General features: G+C 36.0%; 1 protein-coding gene across 11 annotated transcripts in view; it reads right to left on the bottom strand.

Moving 5' to 3' along the window:
* Nucleotides 1-23,228, bottom strand: part of cacna1db (calcium channel, voltage-dependent, L type, alpha 1D subunit, b) — a 154,583-nt gene that overhangs the window by 4,059 nt on the left and 127,296 nt on the right. For 7 of the 11 annotated variants that reach the window (XM_030139271.1, XM_030139273.1, XM_030139275.1 and 4 more), the window contains 17 exons: nt 20,922-20,963; nt 20,013-20,141; nt 19,863-19,928; nt 19,651-19,742; nt 18,939-19,098; nt 18,701-18,828; nt 16,404-16,500; nt 16,152-16,254; nt 14,484-14,585; nt 8,790-8,926; nt 8,120-8,236; nt 6,241-6,671; nt 3,905-3,931; nt 3,629-3,769; nt 1,059-1,210; nt 608-720; nt 384-518 (listed from right to left, as the gene is read on the bottom strand). In XM_030139271.1, coding sequence (XP_029995131.1) covers nt 384-518; nt 608-720; nt 1,059-1,210; nt 3,629-3,769; nt 3,905-3,931; nt 6,241-6,671; nt 8,120-8,236; nt 8,790-8,926; nt 14,484-14,585; nt 16,152-16,254; nt 16,404-16,500; nt 18,701-18,828; nt 18,939-19,098; nt 19,651-19,742; nt 19,863-19,928; nt 20,013-20,141; nt 20,922-20,963 — 2,172 coding nt within the window. The remainder of the gene's footprint in view (nt 1-383; nt 519-607; nt 721-1,058; nt 1,211-3,628; nt 3,770-3,904; nt 3,932-6,240; nt 6,672-8,119; nt 8,237-8,789; nt 8,927-14,483; nt 14,586-16,151; nt 16,255-16,403; nt 16,501-18,700; nt 18,829-18,938; nt 19,099-19,650; nt 19,743-19,862; nt 19,929-20,012; nt 20,142-20,921; nt 20,964-23,228) is intronic. The other 4 variants (XM_030139276.1, XM_030139277.1, XM_030139280.1 and 1 more) reach the window with 1 other exon arrangement.

Genomic DNA, 23,228 nt, shown 5'->3' with positions numbered 1-23,228 from the left:
TACAGTACATTACTTGAGTAAATTCACTAAGTGACATTCTACTGGTCATTTATTCTCTTAAAGGGTTGGTAAATAAGTTATTGGATACATTTAGCTCAATATTAATATCCAGAACATCTAACTAAAGCAAAGATAGATACATTTTCTTGAAATGAGCTTACATTTCTAATGAAATACATGCCTGGCAGAATAAATGAAAAAATGAAGACTCTTTTCCCAGAAATAAGACTTGTTTATATTTTTGAAATTCCTTTTTTTCAGTGTAGCGGAAACTGTTTGTCACTCTCATAAACAGCTAAAAGTGTTGTTTAGTTTTGTCAAACAACACATCCCTCTCAAACATATTTCTCAGTTAAATTTGTTCTCATCTCACAGAATCAGACCTGTATGAGTGGTGTGTAGCTGGGCGAGAAGTCACGATTGATGGGGGAAGCAGGGGGCGTGGCCCACGAGCGCAGCGACCTCGTCGGAGACAGGCGGCGAATTCTGGTAGCATCAAGACCAGCTACCGCCATCACCTGAGGTCAGAGGTTATAACATGGAGAAGTTATTTATGAAAGCAGACAGCGACCGTAGAGAAAACCAACCACCTCAAAGCTACGTCTACCTGCTGCTGCACCAGGTGAAGTGGAAGAGCTGTGCAGGACGGAGACGGAGGCGCATCATCCTGACTGCTTCTTCTACGAAGACACTCGAAGCTGAATGTCGGTCTGTTGGAGGCTGAGGGAACACAAAAACAAAATATTTTTATATGGCTCTGTACTCAGTTTCAACAAAATACACAATACAGACAAAAACCATGAGCCATACTGTGTAGACAGATCAAAATTCATTGTGATATTTTTTAGCATTTTACTGTAGGTCATTTTGTTGTAAGGCATTGGATATACTGTGTAATAAGAAACGTTTAAGGAGATTAACAATTCTATATTAAAATAACCCTATTAAAAAGTATATAAGGTCATATATTAAAAAGCTACATAAACTTGTTGAATAAACTTCCGATGCTTCCAAGAATGAAAACACACTACAGACTAAACACTACAATTGCGACTCACCTTGAGGTGATGGTAAAAACCATCTCCTGGGTGAATGCCTGCCGTCCTGGTAGATGGGCTGTTGATCGTCGTCATAGTAACCATCAGACTGTTGATCGCCCCTGGAAACCTCAGCATCTCCTTCTGAATGGAGACGTTCTTTGCTGGACAACCTGTAAAGGAAACATTTAGCACCTGATCGACCAAACATACATTAAAATTACCAGTTTAAGGACACATTTAATGTTCTTTTATTCTTGTTACTGTTTCATTTAATAACTAGAAAAGCACTCGGAGAGCGCAGACCTCCACCAAGGCTGATCAGTGGCCCCCCCGTGGGCCCCCCCACGCCAAGGAGGTTATGTTTTTGCCTGGGTTTGTTTGTTTGTTTGTCTGTTTGTCTGTCCGTTAGTGTGCAACATAACTCAAAAAGTTATGTACAGATTTTGATGAAATTTTCAGGGTTTGTTGGAAATGGGCCCCCCCGTGGGCCCCCCCACCCCCGATCACCACCAAAATTTAATCATCTCTTCCTTATCCCATTTCCAACAAACCCTGAAAATTTCATCAAAATCTGTCCATAACTTTTTGAGTTATGTTGCACACTAACGGACAGACAAACAAACAGACAAACAAACAAACAAACCCTGGCAAAAACATAACCTCCTTGGCGGAGGTAAATATTCATTTAATTTTCCACATTTTTGATTGCTTTACTACATTATTACATGATTTTTTTGGTTGGATTTTTATTTCTGTTACAGTTTCTTATTTGATATGTGACATTTTTATGTATCTGAGAGAAATACTCTATATGGATTTACATAGACTGATTATGTTCATCATGTCTTCCTTTCCAAATATTAGTTAAAGATTTTCTTGTGATCAAACAAGTAGAATTGAGGATAGATGTTTTTTTTTTCACCTGCTGATGGTTATGGCTGTAGCTTCAGCTTCAGGTTGGGGAGGGGAAATTTTATCTTGAAAAGTTTCTCGGCCAGATCAGCTGTTTTTAGACACGTCACACCAGAAAGCGTTTGACAGCTCTGATGAAGGCTGAAGCCACAGCCGAAACCATCAGCAAGTAAAATAAACATATTTCCTCAATTCTACCTGTCTGATCACAAGAAAATCTTTAACTAATATATGGTTCTACAATTAAAACAAGGATATAGTTTCAGCAAGAGACCCATGGACTGTTGTTTTAAACACATGATATTAGGAGAGCTCCTCATTTAGATAATCCACCCATAAAGACTTTACAGAGTACTGTAACATTTCAACATCATTGAGGAATTTGTCTCATGAAATGTTGAGTTGCCAACAATTTTTTTCAGCTTTTCATGTGATAATTAAGGGGAAATGATGTCAAAATTGGGCTGAATGTGAAATCTTTTTTTTTTTTCCAATCAGAAGTTTATATAATATCAAATACGTTTTTGACGAATTGAACATGAATTTACTTGATGACATCTATATAAATAGACCAAAATCACCTTTGTGAAAAACTTATTGGATGCATATTTGTGTTTTTATGGCCTATACTGCTGCCAGTCACCAGGGGTTAGAGCGTAGAGAGTTTCATCTACATTTGACCATCATCTATTTTTATATACAGTCTCTGGCATGGATGTCAAACTCATTTTATTTCAGGGGCCACATACAGCCCATTTGGACCTCAAATGGGCCGGACCAGTAAAATAATAGCATAATAACTTATAAATAATGACAGCTCCAAATTTTGGCCTTTTAGTGCAATAAAAGTAAAATTAAAATATAAAAACGTATGTATTTACAAATTATCCTTTCACAAAAATGTGAATAACCTGAACATTCATGAACATTTAGTAACAGGTATCTGGAATTGACAAATACACCATTTAACTTTATGATCAAAACAACTTGTCCAGACTTGATGACCCCCTTGACTGTCAGTGCCTTTTGTGTAATTTTTAGACTTTGCAAATTCCTCCAATGGGCCCACATTGAATGCTCTGGAGGGTGGGTTTTGGCCCCTGGGCTGCATTTTTGACACCCCTGGTCTGTGGTTTCATCAGATATATAAGCACATCTCCAGGGTGCAAGATAAATCACCAAAATCATTTCACCTTTTACACAAAATGACAAAATCTAAAAAAAAAACAAAAAACATTAAGAACTAGAAGCACTCGGAGAGCGCAGACCTCCGCCAAGGCTGATCAGTGCCCCCCCCCCCCGATCACCACCAAAATTTAATCATTTCTTCCTCATCCCATTTCCAACAAACCCTGAAAATTTCATCCAAATCTGTCCATAACTTTTTGAGTTATGTTGCACACTAACGGACAGACAAACAAACAAACAGACAGACAGACAGACAAACAAACAAACAAACCCTGGCGAAAACATAACCTCCTTGGCGGAGGTAATAATTACCAAATCAGTTTTAGTAAGTTTAGTCACATACAAAAACCCTAAGAGGCATAAAAACACTTAAAAAGCAAAATTACATTTCATGAAGACTTTAAATATTGAACTTCAGCTGCTGAAACGTTACTAATACTCTGTAGATGGACTAACTCTTCATCAACGTCTCATGGGCATCGCTCTACCTGTCTCTTGTGAGCATGATGTCATCCTCGTGAAACTCCTCCCCACTGAAGTATTCTCCTGAACCCCGATCCTCGTCGCTGTCCCTGTCTCCTGGATCCTCTCGTCGGATCGTAGGATAGAGTCCACCGCTGTTTTCTGACCTGCCGTACAAATGACTAATAAATTAAAATGTATTTTTGTAACATATTTTAAATTACACAAACAAATTAGATATTCTGTATTATTTCAGCTGCTTCCTAAAACAACATATTGTGCATCCCATGCTGTCCACATACCTAATGTAGGCCTCATAGTAGCGTGTCCTGTTCAGATGAGTGGCCGTCATCAACCAGATAGGAGATAATGCACAGGAAAGGAGAGAGGATGTGGTTCATGCAATGACAGAAGATAAGAGACAAATGAAAATGCTTGTTTTGCAAAGATTATACAGATTACTGAACACACTATGTGACTGCTGCAGGGACTAGGCCTGTAAAGCACTTTCAAAACTACAGCACTGATACAAGTTAAATGTGCTCTTTTGCAATCAGCCCTTCTTCCCTATTCTGATAAAACTCATTGATAGTATTGCATGATCTTATTGCACTACTGAATAAGTCACTGAATGTTGTTTCTCTGTCATGTCTTGCTTATTCATTTGTGTTATATGCATTGCACATGATGTGGAGTCAGTTTATGTTGTCATTCGGGATGTTTGTAGGCTCAAAAACTAAGAGCTCATACAGATCATTATAATCTGAGTTGGATAAAATTCGGCTTTAGGGTGGTCTCGCATCTGTGATTTATTTACTCTGGTCTGAATCAGTTGTTGAGTTTGTAAACTTGGATCATTTCCACCTCAATTTGTAAATGGAAATGCATCATTACAAACAATGTGAGAACACAGAATATAAACACATACATCCATCTCTGGTTTTTGTCCATCACAACAAGAGACAAAAAAAATTCAAACTAATTTAACTGTACTACAAAGCAGAGGTGTGAATGAAAACACCCGTAAAACCTGTCAGGAGGATGAACAGGGTTTAGTCTAAAAGACTGAGAAGTGACCATGATGAAGAGGAGGATCATGGGTAATTTCAAGAAGGGTTTCCGTCTGTATTTTGTGAACTTTCATAACTTGTACTATTGCTTGACTGTTTCCTGATCTGTGTCAGTGCGTATATTGTCAATTATTTAGTCTGTTAATTTTTTTATTGTTAATATTGTTTAATATCATAATGCTAGTTTTTGTTTGTTTTAGTGGCATGTCTTATAAGCTAAACCAGAGACAATGTTTGCATTTTAGATACTATGACTACAAGTCTTGTAGACAGAACTGTGCCAAAATTTTTCAGTCTCTGTATTAAGATAAAATCTGGATATATGTGAAGTATGTACGGCAGTAAAAACAAGTTTCAGGGAAAACACAACTTCTAAAAACCAAAGCAGTCATATTTATTGTGACCTCCCTTTGCCCTTAAGATGTCTTTAACTCTTTTTTCAGACAATATGAGATTTGTTTTATACCAGGTTTCATTCAACACATCAGATGTTTCTAATTGTTTGTACTGCTTCTTGTCATGGGGTCAGAGGTCACACTAAATAGTGACTTTAACCTTTAGAATCCCTTTAGTTCAGTTTTTTGTGTATCTTTTAAGGCAGTGCACATATTTCCTGTATTTTCTTGTTGTACCTGAGGAAAAGAGAATGACAAATAATTATGTATGATCATTTCAACCCTGTAAAAGCAACAAAGATAAATGTGGCCAAAGAATTTTGCACAATATTGTAAATTACATAGATTTGGATATCTAAGGTGTAACAATGCCAACATGTATATGTCTCTATCTAAATAAATACATTTTATACCTCAGCTTATTAGTTTTTAATTTTTTCTTTGGAATTATTAATGTGGACATGCTGTGTTTAAAAATCATTAGAACCACATAGTATGGCTGAAATGTATCTTATATAGGCTATGTGTTCTCACGTTTGATTGCTTGTCATGTGTTCTTATGCTGCCTTCACGCGCTATCGGGTAAGATCCTTTCCAATAGTGAATTCAAAATCACAAGTGTGTTGTGTTCAAGGGCTTTTGACCGCAATGAAAAATGGCTGACACTATTTATCGTAACCTCCTTGGTTTAAAGAATTTTGGATGTGTTAATTCATCTGCTACAGCATCTTTACTCTCTTTTTTTTTTTGCAAATTGTGTATGCTATAAAAGTGCAAAATCATAAGTTAACAGCAGCAGAACATTAATAAAAACATTGTTAATCATTGATGAATCCCTCACTGCTCTCCGCCATGCTGAAAAGTTCAAAGAATCAAAAAATGTTCCCAGTTCTCCGGCGGAAAATACAATGTGAGCGGTGTTCATGTGCAAGTTTTGAGTTCATAACTAGTATTTATCATAATTCTCATAGCACGTGAAGGCAGGATTAGACTATGAAACAGAAATCCCAATATACTGTCCATCCTCAACAGTTTATTGGTATGACATTTCCTTTATAGTTCCTCATGTGATTTATGTCAATCCACAGACTTAGGATAGACAAAATTAATATTACAGCAGGAAACTGATTTTAAAAACAAAGGAAAAGATGTTTTATGCACCAACAAACGTACCTTGTAGAGTGTGATTTCCAAGGCTTCTCAACCATTTTTTTGTAGGTGCATGAAGGTGAGGCATTCTTAGTAGAGGATGGTCGGTCTCGCCGCAACAAAAACTTCTGCTGCCTCCCATTGGTCATGGAGAGAATTGAGGGCACATTGGCGTTGTTGAGGTTGGCATTGGAGGGAATTGGCGATGGGTGGCAGGTGGAGTTACAGTGAGGGTAATTATAATAATGATGATTGTACTGAATGGGTGAGGAGTTCATGTCTGTCTCCTCTCTGTCATGGCTGAGTTTCCTGGTGTTTTGGGTGGATTCGATGGAGGCACTGCAGGAAAAGGGCAGGATCTGAAGGGGCCGTTGGGTGACAGTGGTCGGTTGAGATGAGCCTTGCTGATCACCGGTCACATGGTTGACATGGTTTCCAAAGAGGCCACCGTTACGCTGCAAAAACAGACCAGTAAATGTGTAAATAATAATGTTAGCCTCATTGCATAATTGCATGCCATATATTTGGCCAAATTGTGATATCTGCTTAATTTTACACTCCTAACACTGCTGCTTCGTTTTGCATCATTGGCTATGACCTGAAAATTGCAGATACTAGTCTACATTTCCTGTTTTTACTCCTGTTTTAAATATTCTGCCTATCTTCTGCACCTTGTTTTCTGTATTTTTGCTGCTGTAAGCATTGCAATTTCCCCATGATGGGATCAATTAAGTCATATCTTATCAGAAACAACAACTGATTTTCTGCTTTCCTACTCATGCTTTCTGGTTATTTCTATTCGGTTAACCCTAAAATGAGGTCAAAAGTGTATAAACGCTATTATAACAATAAAATATTCCAAAATGCATCAATTTGATAACATATTGCCTTTGCCATAACCATTACTCTTCCCTTGTTATTCAAACTGTAACTAACCCCCCCTTTAAAACAAGGTGTATAGGTTTGTATTAATGCTATTGATAAATCAAAGTCCAAATCTGAAATTCTACATTTTGTGTTATAAATATCTATAGTGAGTACTATATACTGGTTGGATCCTGGCTACTGCAGTTGAACTTTCCTATTGACTGATCTGGTGGCAGGTCATGCACATCAATCAGCCATAACTTTATGACCACAGACAGGTGAAATGGTAATAATATGAATCATTCTGATATAATGGCACCTTTAAGGGGGATGGATATATTAGGACGCAAGTGAATGTTTAGTCCTTGAAGCTGATGGGTTGGAACAAGCAAATTGACAAGCACAAGGATCTGATTTTGACAAGGGCCATATTATGATCTCCAAACGATGAGGTCGGAGCACTTCCAAAACTACAGGTCTTGTTGTGAGTTCCTGGTCTGCAGCGGCTAGATTCTATCAAAAGAGGTCTGAGAAAGGATAACTAGTCGAGCATCTGTTGGAAGTGGGAAGTGAACGCTACCATTCCTTCCTGCTGTTGTGCGTTTTTATAATGAGAATTTTATTTGAAATTGCTATTGGGCTGTTGCACTGATGTTACAATGGTCTGTAGCAGAGTCCATAATGATGTGTTTTTGTACTGTGTGATGAATGTTATGAGTCCATGGCATTTCAGTCTCTTTTAAAGAGATTAAAATGCCATGCTTTTAATTTTAAAGAAAAGAAAGGGCTATTGTGATGGTTAAGGTCTGCACCCTCACTGCTAGATACCACTAAATCCAATGAAATGCACCTTTAACTTACAAAGCTGCAGTTGAAGTTAAGTATTTGACTCAAAAAAACAAACAAAAAAAAATGTCTGTTTTATTTCGCCTTTTAAGAAAATATATGAAAAAATGAAAAAACCTAGAAAATATGAACTAATAAATGTTAACTGACCCTTCAAAACAAACATGTTTCATGAACTTATGAAATTTACCCTGTATATTTCTTCGTCTTCCTCGCCGTTACCATCTACCAGCCCGTCCTCCTGCAGGTCACATGATATGGCTCGACGGATCTCTGGTCCAATGTCATGAAGCGTGCGCAGACCGGCCTGTGAAGGAGGTAACATGGCATATACAGGAAATAGACGTTTCCTATTTTATTTTTAGCTTTCACAGAATAAGATAAAAATTTCTGTGTACAGTTTTGTTTTGTTTGCTACACTGTTTGCTTTTACCAGGTACTTTTCTGGTGTACTATTTTAGATTTTGTTATGAGCTGTAAAAGACTGGAACTGTTTTATGACTTACATACATTGTATCTTAACATCTCAAATGCGGTATTACAGCAACATTACAGCTTTTTTATGGGCTAACATTTGTTTTAATCATTATAAAATCAAGCAAAGAACAATGATTCCACAGTGATCCATCAATGTTTGAATCTGGGGGTGACAAGATTAAGATTATATGATTATACAGTAGTAAAAGCTTTGTTTCATGTAGATTTTAGTTTTTGATTTAACCATATCATTTTTTGTTTCCAGAGACAGAAATTACATGACTGCTGATACTATTCATTAGCAAAAAAAGACAAAATAAGTTTGGCAAAATCAGAGTAAGGGATGTAACCAGAGGGGGAGTAAATCTAATCCCTTTACTCACCTGTAGAACCATGGTTGTGTTCAGCCTCTCCCATGAGCGCCTTCCCACAAGACCTTGCTCTTTGCGCCTCTTGAACTTCCTGAAGTAGTCCTGTATCAGGAAGGTGGCATAGAACTTCCCCACTGTTACCTCGTCATCTAAGTGAACAGACCAGACACACCAAATCCTCCCAGATCAGCACCAAAAACACCTGAACACCAGGACACGTCCACGCTCAAATGTGTATCAGGATCACACTACATCACCTCCAGGTTAACATCCCATCAAAATACAAAAAGACCCACTAAAGTCAAACCTCACAATGACACCCTGAATCTACACGGGTTTGTAAAAAAGTCCTTCATGAATCCAGATTTAAGATCAGATCTTTAAAAGCCTGAATCAAAAGACCAATAACCAATGTCATCTTTATACCAAAATATCACTCAAGTTGCTGTATAACTTTAGAAAATAAACACACTACACTCAATGGGAGTATTTGTGAGCACTGGGGGTACTTGAGGATGATTATGACTTATCTGGAAGTAATTTCATTTTATTACTCATGACATGAAATCACTGACTTATTGTTGGGCTGCCAAAGAAAATAGCTCTTTTTATAAATTTGGTCAGGTATTAAAAAACACTTGTCCCTAAAACTCAACACTAAATACACATTAAATCAAAATAAAAAGAGAAGTAGTGGGAGCTATAATGACAGCTGTAGGTATCACTGTGGAAATCTGTGAGACTCTGCAAATGACATTTACAAACACATGCAAACGGCAGATAACATCTATGGCTGCAGCTCCCATCTTGCTTTATCTCTGAAATACATGTGAGGCTGTGAAACGGTCTGCTCCCATAAAAGGATCTCTGTAGTATACTATAATAAAAAGTCAGATTTGATTCAGTAATGTTTTACAGCATCAAATAAGTTCACCAGAGATAAAAATCAGTCTACATGGTTACAGCACACAATACTGTATGTCACAATTACTGATTAACAGACAGACAAGCAGAGACATTTATTATCTCAGCTCTCAAAACAACATAATCTGCAGCAAAAAGCACATGCCAGGTGGAAGCTAAGTGAACAGTGTGAAGCAGCAAAGGTCAGATCTACAGCTCCCCTTTTTTGGGAAAACACAGATGCTACTTTCAGCCATAAAGAATGCTTTGACTATACACACACACACACACACACACACACACACATACAATCTGCCATGCAGGGAGGCTAACTAAGCGTGGGTCTGATTCACTCAGATAAGCTGAAGCAGACTGGGGGGACAGACTAAACATGAAGAAGACAGGCTGCATCATGGTGCGTAGGAAAATCTGAGGGTCTTTTTCATTGTCATCTTTCCCTGTTCCATAAGGGATTGAGTCAAGACAAGCTGACACATGTGAATAGGAGGGATGCTGCAAGACAGAAGTCTCATTTGCAGTTATACAAAAATGATCGGGTGATAGAAGAGATTCATTCTCACAGAACATGACCTGATTTGTTTTTTTTTTCTTCCTACAGCACCTGACACAGCCAAAGAGAAACTCAGAGAGGCTCAGTTCAGAAAGAAAACCTGTCATATCACTCCAAAAGCACATTATTACCTACTCATTTTCCAGTGAATTTACTGATTATTTACAAAGATAACTTGATTTTTTTTGTATAATTTTGGTGTTGGTTTTAGGAGAAATATATCTTAGTTTTTTATGTATATAAAAAAAATTATTATTAATAAATAAAATGACATTATCAATATGTGAAAAGACAATATGGGTAAATATTTAAAGGTTAACTGTAGGGAAATTTTGTCTCTGTATTTTACCCATTTTAACACACACACAGTACCTAAAATATGGTTTTTACTTCAGATATATTTGATGAAAATTTATATTTTTGCTGATACCTGTGTGTAATCAGGCTTTATTACCTCTGCCAAGTGTAACAGCAGAGGTTATGTTTTTTTGAGGTTTGTCTGTCTGTCTGTTAGCAAGACAACTCAAAAAGTTATGGACGGATTTGGATGAAATTTTCAGGATATGTTGATACTGGCACAAGGAACAAATGATTAAATTTTGGTGGTTATTGGGGGGGGACTGATCTGCCTTGGCAGAGGTCTGCGCTATCCAAATGCTTTTCTAGTTATTAGTAAAATAGTGTAATTTATTCCATGGTTTTGCTGAATACAGATTGGTTAATGATAGTCTATTATTACTATAAAAAAAAAATCATTGCTGTGCTTTACATCGTTTCACCTATAGGATATATTTTGCCACATAATAAGCAGAATAATGCACAGTGAAGGTCCTGAAGCACTTTGCTGACTCACTGTACATTATCCCTTACATGCTTTTCTCCATAAAACCTTGAAAACATTGAATACTCTTTTTCTCAATAACATTAGAACATGTCGGATCAAAGTGTGACAGCAGGTTATCTTTCTGGAAAGAGCTTAGAGGAGTTTTCTAAAGAGAGGTATCAGTAGTTTCATGCCACCAGACTAAAACAGAACTGCCCCAAAGAGCTCAGGGTGGCAGAAAGAGAAAAGCAGAAGGCCGACGACTAAAAGCAGAGGAGGCTGTGGATGAGAGAAGCTCGGCAGAAAAGAAAGACAGGAGTTAGAAAACTAAAGCACATGGAGACATGCAGCTAAATAAAGCTTTGATTCTACAACAGGGCAGTGTTGAGGCATAGGAAGCAAAGTAGGAGAGTGGAACATAGAGCTACATGGACACAACTAGGACACATGAATAAAAAAAAACTAATACAGAATGTTAAATCGTTAAGTTTGGAAAACAACTGAATATACAAATGCCTTACTCTTAGAATCTAAATGATAAGATGTTTAAATAAAGTACCAAATGCATCACTAAATGATTCAGTTATTTGCAACAATGACTAAACATGATGAGCAAGGAGTCAAAAGAACCACTAATGGGAATGTTTTTGGAATTGTTGAAAAAACAAGTTGACACAGCATGATTTTTACATTTATGGAAAATGATGTAAGCTTGTATAGAAGGCAAAAACAAATTACTTACAATGTGAGAAGATGAACATAATAGAGAAAAAAGCAAGCAAAAACACCAAGAAAAGGAGACATGGCGGCGGGGAAAGGTAACATAATGTTACAGGTTCGATTTCTGTGTTTCTTCTGAGTGTGAATACTGATAACATACAAGTTTTAAATATACAGTACTGTGTAAAAGACCTAGTCCAACATTTGGTTTGTTGGTTTAGTAAAGTTATAATGCCCATATATATGCATTTCTCAGTTTTCGTATTAAGATAAAACCTGGATATATAAGTACGTACAGCATTAAAACCAGGGTAAAAACAGCATCTATAAACCAAAGTGGTCGTATTTAGTGTGACCTCCTTTTTTCTTGATGTATCTGAAGAGAAGAGAATGAGAAATAAATATGCATGCTCATTTCAACCCTGCAAAAACAGCAACGCTAAAGGTGGCCAAAGACTAATGCAGTGTGATGTGTAGCTAGACAGTTTCTAAGTATTTTATCTATATCAGAATTATCAGAGATGAGTGAAAAAGGAAGAAGAGCCACAAAGATGAACAATAAACAAAACTGTGGGATTATGACAGAACCAGCAACCAACCAGTGAAATAAGAGAGTTTCTGTGAACTGAAGAGAGAATATGTGTGAACACAGCAGCATTTGTGGTTGTGGTGTTCGTCTCATATGAAAACCAAAAACAGGATGCTGAATGCTACTGATGGACTAACAGTCTGCATCTGCAATTTAAAGGGATACTACACCAAAATCTAGCTTTTGTGAATCTAAATACAGTCTCTCAGTTTGACTTAAACAGTGATTGCAGAGGACAGCTGTAGTTTAGCTGTCATGGCTGAATACCTGAAATATCCACTCTGGTAGAATCCAACATTAAACTTCTGAGGTATCTGAATTGTCTTATATAAGAGGTCTCAAACATGCAGCCAAATCTGGCCCACCAAAGGGTCCAGTCTGGCCTGTAAGATGAGTTTGTGAAATGCAAAAATTACACTGAAGATATGAATCATTTTAGTTCATGTTGCACATACAGAGCAATTTAATCTCAAGTGGGTTAGATCAGTAAAATACTATCATAATCTATAAATACTCACCACTCCAAATTTTTCTCTTTGTAAATGCAAACATTTCCATGTCATTTTACTGTATTTACACTAAAACAAACTATCATTTCACAAAAACGCAAATAACCTGAAAAAATATGAACATTTTGAAATGTCTTTAGTGCAACTTTACCAATATTCTGCCTGTTATTAAATGTTTTGTGTGTTTGTAGATCCACTGTGATCTGTATGCTGTAATTTACATGTGTAAAAGATAAACTGAGACATAATATTGTTAAAATTGCACTTATTTTTCTTAAGAAATTTCAGTTTGTTCATGTTCTTCACACTGTTTTAAAGGATAGTTGGTAAATGTAAACATTTTCATCACATAATTTAACTTTTTTCACTGTAAAACATAGAGGAAAGTTTGGAGTTGTCATTATCTACGTATATATCATTATGTTATTATTTCACTGGTCCAGCCCACTTCAGATCAAATTTGGCTTAACGTGGCCCCTGAACTAAAATGAGTTTGACACCCCTGCCTTATATGGTCTGAGTCCATAGGTTTGGCATGTTCATATGTTTGTTTGCTTGTTTGTTTATTTATTTCAAATTTGCATTAAAGCCAAACAACAAAAGGATTATATAAAAGAAAGTCCAACATTCCAAAAGGAGCAGGATGAAGTTTAATTTATAATCTCCCGCTCCCTTACCCCATTCTTCAACCTAACCTAAATTCCTATGTCAGATCCCATAACTAACTCAAAAATCCTACATATATCGGACTAAATTCTGACTATACACAAAACACAAAATTGCTGTACATATCAAGGATAGACTTGACATGAGCCCATAAATTTAGTATGATAAGGTTAAAGGGGCATAATGGTACTGGCCCCTCCTAGACTAAGGAAACCACACATCCTTATTATCCAAATTAGATAACCTTGTTAGTCAAAACAGATGTCCAGAGACAGTTTACATAAACTACATAATTATATAACTGCATGCAATGTATGGACGAGAGAGACATTCATATTGCTCTCATGGAAAAACAAGCTGCCTGTTTGATGCCTGACTTTTAAAGTCTTTTTACAAAATCAAAATGATGTCAGTGGAGCCTTCTTCATCATCCTCACATCATCGTTGTTTGGTAAACTACACTTCTGAAAGAAATATTGTTAACAAACAAACTGTCTTCACCAGTCAGACATTTATGTTGTCTTTCAGCCTTCTAACTTACCTGTGGAGAACTAAAACAGTACAGTGCTATGAAGAGAATGACATGTCAGAGAACCAGTGTAAAGATCAATATTTGTATCATGATAAGAGCATGAATGGACCACAAATTCTGAAGCAAAACACTCTTCAAATTCCAAGAATACATTTGCATTTAAAGCAGGTTCATTGTCTGATCTCCATCTATTAATAACTGGAGAATAGGGAAAATGTTTGCATTTGTTTGGCCACTTCCTTCTCTTTTGCAAATAGTGTATGAAAACAGAAAACAGGTGTAAAACAGGGCTGGGTTCCTGACAGGAAGAGGTATAAAGTCAAATCAATACTGAAGCCAAATACTGCCTTCTGACTCAGTGTGTGATTTTATGTGTGTTTGAAGCCTACTGACCACCAGCTGGAGGCACTACTTGATCCAGTAGCTTCATGCTGGTTCTTTTCCAGATCTTCTTGATCACAGCTCTCAGCTCTTCATTGGCTTGTTCCAGGTTGCCTTGAAAATGATGAAGAGCTGAAGATTAACCCTCAAAAGCAGGGGCCGAACATATCTATCGCTGTCAAATACCTGCTGAACGTCTAATCGTATGGTGGAGTTGCACTGCTTTTTGTCTTATTTAGACATTAATTAATTTATGTAAACAGATATGTTTGACTGTTTGCATCAGTTTAGTTGATAATATAATTCTCAGTCAGGGTATTAAATATGAGCAAATCACTGAAAAAACATCCAGAACAATATTAAAATGAAGGGTTTTAACTTGCTGAGTAAAAAACATCAGGAAGCTCAAAGTAGTGATTATTTTATAAACATAATTTTTAGTGATAATTTTAGTTAAATGATCCATTGTCAGACAAATAAAATAGTAAACCTGGACTTTAAAAGAACATTTGTTGAGATGAACATTTGGGTTCTGCTAAAGCAAATTCAACTGATTTCGACCAGTTAAGAATGTGTTAAACTATAGAAAAACAGAATAAAAAGAGGAGAGGCAGATGTCTGAAACGCTGCTCTGGACCTCTGAGAGTTAAAGTCTCCTTGGGTAAAACTGCACACCATTCTCTACTATGTTTCAGTTGTGGAATGTAATTAAGTACTTTTATTCAAGCCCAGTACCTCAGTTTACATTAGAGGTCTCTGTGCTTCTACTCAACTGCATCTCAGAAGCAAATATTCTACTTTTTATTCCCCTACATTTGTCCGTCAACTGTAGTTATTTTTCAATTCATAATTTATTTTATAGACTGAGCTGAGTTTACATGAAAATCTTTATAAAAACCTCTTGGAATTGCTGGAAATTCTACAGCTAAAAACTGAAAACAGGCCTAATGAAAAGCTGAACATGTGGTTGTGACAGGACAGCAACACTGCAGACATATGATGATTTTACAGAACATATTGTATTATTGTAGATAAAACAACCCAAGAGTTTGTAAAGTTCATGAAATTATCTAAATATTTAACATGTACAGAAGTAAAATGTAAAATAAACATTAATTTAGCAAGAAAATGAATCTAAAAACATCACATATAATTGTACAACACTAACAGGGACCATTTTACTGCACAATGACTACTTCCATACATTTTATTGATGATAATCATTAGTAGAATAGCTTCACAGTGTGTATTAGTGCTTTTACTTCTTCCACCATTTACTATGTTTATATTCTATTTTCACTGACATGTTACACACAGTAGATAAAGATCCATTGAAAGACAGACCCTGAGTAAGACTACTTATTGAGCAGCTGTAGCTCCCTCTTGTGGCAAAATGTATGTATACAGGACTAAAATCAAACTGCAGATTATGAACCATTAAACAGAAACTCACAAAAGCATGATGGAACATTTATTAAAAATATATATATATTGAAGTTATTTGTATCTATTGTTTATTGACCACTGATGAGCTTATTATTCTATGTATCTAAACCAATCATCAAATAGTGAGTATCTGACAAAACCACAAACACATTGATCATTGCTGTAGTGCTTTCGATGTGGCTAGTTTTGTCTTCATCTTTTATTTAATTTCTATATCAGAAGATGCAGACTCACCCTCAGTCTTAATCTTGAGCGCCGTGCGGACCAAAGCAAATAGCGTGGCATTAAACATGACTGTGCCATCGCTGTTCAGAGGCATGTTCATCGCCACAAGACGCTGGTAAGAGCAGATGGAATCAAAGAAACTGTTACATCCATACACTTAATTTACAACTGTTTGTCACCCACTGATTTCACCATAACTATGACCACTTATTTCTTCGAGTATGTATGTGATAAATATCTATTTCAGTTGTGGAAACTCACCTTGCAGGCCACTCTGTGAGGACAGAGTTTACCAAATCCAAGCGGAGGCTGAATCCTCCTCAGCAAAGTCACCACATCAAGGTGTTTTATCCGGCCCCTGAAACATGGACAAATACATAAGGCAAGGCAAAGAGAGGCAAATTTATTTGTATAGCACAATTTATACATAGGGCAATTCAAAGTGCTTTACAAAAATGGAAAAGACAGGTTAAAAACACACAATTACAATTAAAACATAATCAATAAAACATAATAATCAATTAAAATAAAGTAAAAGAGAAGAATGCAGATAGAACCCTTTCGGTTGTTATGTGCACAGTTGAACAGAACTGTTTTCAGCCTGGACTTAAATTAAACATAAAGTGTGCTGCTGTTGAGAGCTTCATCGCCCTCTATTCATGAGCAGTAACCGGTAAATGTTCAGTTACCTGAGAGTAGTGGGGGTGTTACAAAACAAAAACAATGACAACAGCAGAAGTAAGAATTGATGACTGAATGATATTGATAACTATCATACACTGGAAAAAAAATCAATGTCTAACCAAGTGTATTTTTCTCATTTCTCGTCAAAATATCTCATCACACTTAAAATGAGACTTAACTGGCAGATTTTTTTTTTTTGCTTAATTCAAGCAAAAAAAAATCTGCCAGTGGAACAAGTGAAAATTATCTTGGTAAGATTTCTTGAAATAAGACTCTCCATTTTACATCTTCATTTCTATATATCGTATGAATTTTCTGTTTTATCTTGCTGTACAGTGTCCTTGGGTGTCTTGAAAGGCGCTTATAAATTAAATGTATTATTATTATTATTATTATTATTATTATTATTATTATTATTATTATTATTATTATTTTCAAGCTCTGTTGTCTAAAAATCAGTTCTTATATCTCACTGAAAAGTTACTCTAGGTGATTATGTCTTATTTTAAGTGTGATGAGATATTTTGACTAGAAATGAGAAAAATATTATTGGTAAGATTTAGATTTTTTTCCAGTGTATTTAATGTCATTATCATCATCTTTTAAGTTCAGATTGATTTGTAGATGTAGGTGAAGTTAACTGTGGTTTTAACCCATTCTTTACTATCAGAACATGACAAGTAATAATATTATTTTTTCTTTTTTTCCCCAATTCAGAACAAGCTGCTTTTTAAACAGTTCAACACGCTGATCATCATCTTCTGCTTTGAGGGTTAAGACACGGTACAGTACAGACAGACCACACTAGAGTACTGCTGCCATCTACTGCTTATGAAATATATGTGTGTTGCACATTAAGCCTCCAGGTTGATTTGTAAGCGTTACAATTATACTGAACATTTATCAAATATTTGTCATATTGACGCTGAGCAAAATAAATTAACCACTAATCCTATCAATACATGTAAAGAATTCAGGTAAAATGCAATTTCTCAGCTTTTTATAGTCATCAGATATGACCCGTTTGGAAGTTCAGAGGCTCTGTTGTGAACATGGAAACACCTTAATCTTCTGTAACATTGACTCACCAGTAAAACCCATGGAGTTTCACATTGATCTATCTACAACTGTTGATGTTTTGATATTTTTAAAATCTGTCCATTTCTGCTGTAGCACTCTGAAATTCTCTGAATGAACACTGCATTATAAATAAAATCTATTACTATTACTAGCAACATTGTACCCATGGTGCCATTGTGTGTGAAAAGTGCCTATACATTATTGTAAATGCAGCCTTCACATTGTAGCATCGTCTGCTAGCAGTAGAAATTTCATGAATGGCAGCATAACCACTTCCGAAAATGGAGTATAGTAGCAGGGATGAAGAATTCAAAGTAGACAGAGACTAAAATCGTCCAGCATACCTCACAACATTTGAATACGGACATAAAATTGTGCCTAGTAGAGAGTCAGGTAATGTTTATATTCATTTAGAGAGTTTGGCGGCGATCGGGCCTGTGAAGGCTGAGGAAAAACCGTACAAACGCCCTCCTGTGCTGCAACATCGATCGATCGGACACAGAACGTGCATTATATAGTAGGATTATATAACAATGGTTGTAGATGCTTGTTTTTACATTCAGTTATGATATATTTTGCTGAAAAGGCCCGTTTTTCTTCTATTTTCCCTGTTCTGATATAACCTTTGAATTTTGAATTACTACCCTGTTATGTTCACCCAGCCCTAAGCAGACGTTCATATTTCTATTCACTACTGACACAAAACAAATAAAAGACCAAATACAATGCTTAACTGATCCAAGGATTTCATTAAAAACATTCATATTTGCAGAAAGAGTTTGAATGTCACTCACTTGGCTTCAGGGTCATATTCAGACCAGATCCGTTTAAACTCATCCAAGTGATGAGGACCAAGAATGGACCAATCACGTGTCAGATAATCAAAGTTGTCCATGATGACAGCGACAAACAGGTTGATAATCTAAAACAAGACATACAACACTTTGAAGCCTTTCCTGTGGTATTTCATTTGAGTCAGAAATGGTTACACCAAGTTTCGTGCTTGAACATGTTGTAATGGCTGAAGATTACCAGGAAAGCACAAAGCATGTAGAAGCTAATGAAGTAGATGATGGCGAATCCACTACCACAGGTCCTCTCCTCTCCAGGGTTATAGTCTGACTCCAAATCACACAGCTTCCCTGGCAGACAGGCCAGCATGATTTCCTGCCAGGCCTCACCTGTGGCACACCTGATATAAAAAACAACAACTAGTTACATATACTGGTGGAACATTATTCAAGTACAGAATAAATGTAATGAATTTTTGTGAGGCAAGTGGAGGCAAGGGGTATTGTTTTTGGTTCAGTTTGTTTATTCCTTTGTTTGTTTGTTAATACTCTAGCAGCAAAATTATTGGTTGAATTCATACCAAATTGGGTTTATAGATTGCCAGTGACCCACAATAGATGCCATTACATTTTGGGAAAAGTAGGTCAAAGTTCAAATTTTGTATGAATTTTTTACATATTTTTTCTTCTCCCATTTACTTATAATGGGTGAAATTTCACATGTCTATAAAAACATCAATTTTGTTTCAATTTACTTCAAACTTGGTACATATATAGAGCCAATTGATATGCTGTTATTACCACATACATAGAACTAATGACGTCAACGGGATTGATGCCAAAATAAGCTGCAATACATGCGAGGGGCGAGGTTTGTTGGGCCTGGCACCACTTATTATTCTATTCTATTCTATTCTATTCTATTCTATTCTATTCTATTAAACCCTTCAGACCTGAACAGCATCAGGACAGCTTGAGGAAAGGTCTGAAAGTTGTTGTTGCGGTTGATTTGAGTTCCATCAACCATGGCTATTTTTCCAAACACCTGAAATGAGACAAAAAAAAAAAATCTTAAATCATCACTACATTCTCAACTACTGTATGATGACTGCTTGTCACATGCTTCAAATTAAGACAGGATAAGTCCTATTCTGATCACATTTACCTGCATCCCAATTACAGCGTAGATGAAGAACAGCATCGCTATCAGAAGTGCAACATATGGAAGAGCCTAGGTGGGAAAAAACAGAAGAGTCGGACACCGCGGTATTTTATTTGAGAATATGCTTGATGGCTGTATTTCTTATAGTCGTACCTGGAAGGACTTGATGAAGGTCCACAGCAGAGTTCTTATGCCCTCCCCTCTGCTCAGCAGTTTGACCAATCGCATCACTCTGAACAAGCGGAAGAAGGTGATGGAGATTCGAGCGCTGTCCTCTGTGTTCTGAAGTTGAGGATGTGCGTTAGTAAAGGGAAAACAAAAGCTGCAATGTCCAAATATAAACAGAGATAAAGCTCTAAATGAACCACTCATTCATTCATGCAGTCATTCATATACAATATGCAATCAACACGAACACCTTTAAGCAATAAAGAAGTGCATCAATTAAATGAAAAGTCTGCATTTCTGCATTTGTTGTAAGATGATTCCACTGCATGCAGATCGACGTATGACACTGACAGAGCTAGAGGACTTACACATACATAATACTGAACTTTGATTGTCAAAAACAGGCAACAAACAGATTTACAGATTTTTTACAGTCTGTACAAACACCATGACAGACCTTCCACTATGTTTTTACAATACACACATAAGGCCTTAGACAAGAAAAGAGTGCACTGCTCAGATACGAGTTTGACGTTCCATTTGCAAACACTTAGACAGTTGTGTTGAAATGAATAAAAGAGACAAACAACCATAGTCTTATCTGTATCCCTGTGTCATGCCATGCACCCAGACAGGACAAAAACTCCATGAAACATCATGACACTGGAGCTAAAATGCAACAAACCAAATGGACTCGAAACAAGACTTCGACAAACAATGAGAGTTTCTTTACAAACCCTCAGACATTTTAGATATGTGAGACCAGAAAGCATCTCAATGTCTTCATCAGAAAGTAAGCAACAGATAGCAACGACAGACAGATTCGGATGCTTTGACTTTTGGATGATTACAGGAGGAGGGAGGGACTTAAATGGAAGAGGAGGGGCTTCTTACCCCTGGTTCCACTATCACCTTGACGACAGGAATGGCTGTCGACTTAAAACCAAAAGCCTGAGGTTAATCTGAGTTACACAAACCAGCTGCACTGCACCAAACCATTCATCACAACATGTCATCCTCATCTGACATCTAAGAACAGGTGACATTTAAAGAACAGTCACATTGGCTGCAGAACAGTTTATAGCGCAACAAAAATCAGCGTAAAAACCTCTCATGCAAAATCTTTCTCACTTGTTCTCCAGGCACCAAATGCATGCATGAAGCACATACAATGTACACAACACAAGATGAAAAAGTTAAAATTTAACTTGTGACAGTAAGTTAAGTGACATGGCATCAATATAATTTAAGTTCTGTTTGAATCATACGCACATACATATCCAGTTAATTGACAACTCATGCTGAATGGTTTCTTGTTACATTTGATTGTTTTAAAGTGGTGCGAGAATAATTTCAATCCTTTACTTTACCACCTGAGACCCAGGACAGCATACGTTTCTGCTTTTTTACATGAAAAAATTGTCTTGAGTGAAAACAGCATGATACAACAATTTTTCTAGATGCATTTTTCTTTTTTACCTCCACCAGGGAGGTTATGTTTTCATCAGGGTTTGTCTGTTAGCAAGATAACTCAAAAAATTACAGACAGATTTTGATGAAATTTTCAGGAAATGTTGATACTGGCACAAGGAACAAATGACTAAATTGTGGTGGTGATCAGGGGGAGGGACGGATTTTTTTTTTTTGTTTGTCTGTCTTTTTGCAAGATAAGTCAAAAAGTTATGGAAGGATTTCAATGAAATTTTCGGGAAATGTTGATATTGGCACAAGGAATAAATGATAAAATTTTTGTGGTGATCTACTTCTAGTTTTATGAATGTCCTTTGCAGTGGATAGATTTTGTGTATGTTTTTTTTTTTTTTTTTTTTTTTTATGAATCTCTGAAACTCTTATCTGTAAATATGGACAAAAACTTCATACCTAGGTCTCAGGAGGTTAAGGAAAAGTACTAACACTACTACTACACAATACTACAACAAGAAAAGGTTAAGCATTTAAAACTAAAAAAGTAGGTATTGCAAGTGTAAACTATAAAATATATGTAAATCACTGTGGAGTAAAATGGTCCCTGTTAATGTTTTACTATTATATTTGACTTTTTGATTCATGTTATTGTTACATTAATGTCTAACTCATTTTACTGCTGTCGATGTTTGCTTATTTGCATTTTCTTTACAGGCAAACTATAGATTGTCATTTAACCAAATGACTGACAGAGACAAACATTTTGAAATGGACAAGGTTGCAGAAAGCATGAAGTCAGTGTGAACCTCAGTTTGGTGAATAGCTTTGTAGTAACTCTAAAGTAGATTGAGCAGATCCAGAGTTTATAAGTAATAATCACATGCAAGTTTTTAAAGAGGATCAAGTTGTTGGACTAAAAACCTCATAAGATTTCAGACGTTTACATTTTGAGACTCTTTTATTTTACAACCTTGAATGTAAATTATGTGGGATTATGGGATTTGCTTATATATATGGGACTACGCAAAAGTCTTAGGCCACTATTAGATTTACTGTTTGTAAGTTATAATGATGGCACATATATACAATTCTTACTGTCTGGAGTAAGATACACCCAGCATTTAGAATATGTAGAAAATATGCACAGCATTAAAACAAAAGTTTCAGGAAAAAACAGCTTCTTCAAACCAAAGTGGTAGCATTTAGTGTGACTTCCCTTTGCACATAACATGTCTTTAACTCTTTTCCTCAGATAATATAATTTATTGCATCCATTTGCAGGTCTTTTTTATTTTTTTAGAACTTAATTTTTATTAGATTTTCTTTTTTATCAGTACAACACAGTGTAGACATTTAAATACAGCTCAATAAGTTTGTATGTGTATTTTTACAAACCTCCATAGGTGATATAGGATGGAAACTAAAGAAAATAACAAACACAGGAAATAAATAGATAATGTCCACTCCAGAATATTAGATTATAGGTGTAAATCCAAGACAGAAGCAGGATGACAGCATTTTGATATACAACAGGAATAATAATAATTATATATATATATATATATATATATATATATATATATATATATATATATATATATATATATATATATATATATATACAGGGTGGGGAAGCAAAATTTACAATGAACATTTAGTTGTTTTTTCTCAGCAGGCACTACGTCAATTGTTTTGAAACCAAACATATATTGATGTCATAATCATACCTAACACTATTATCCATACCTTTTCAGAAACTTTTGCCCATATGAGTAA

The sequence above is a fragment of the Sphaeramia orbicularis genome, chromosome 7 (assembly GCF_902148855.1).
Source record: "Sphaeramia orbicularis chromosome 7, fSphaOr1.1, whole genome shotgun sequence".
NCBI classification, from domain to species: Eukaryota; Metazoa; Chordata; class Actinopteri; order Kurtiformes; family Apogonidae; genus Sphaeramia; species Sphaeramia orbicularis.
This window is presented reverse-complemented; position numbering and strand designations above follow the sequence as displayed.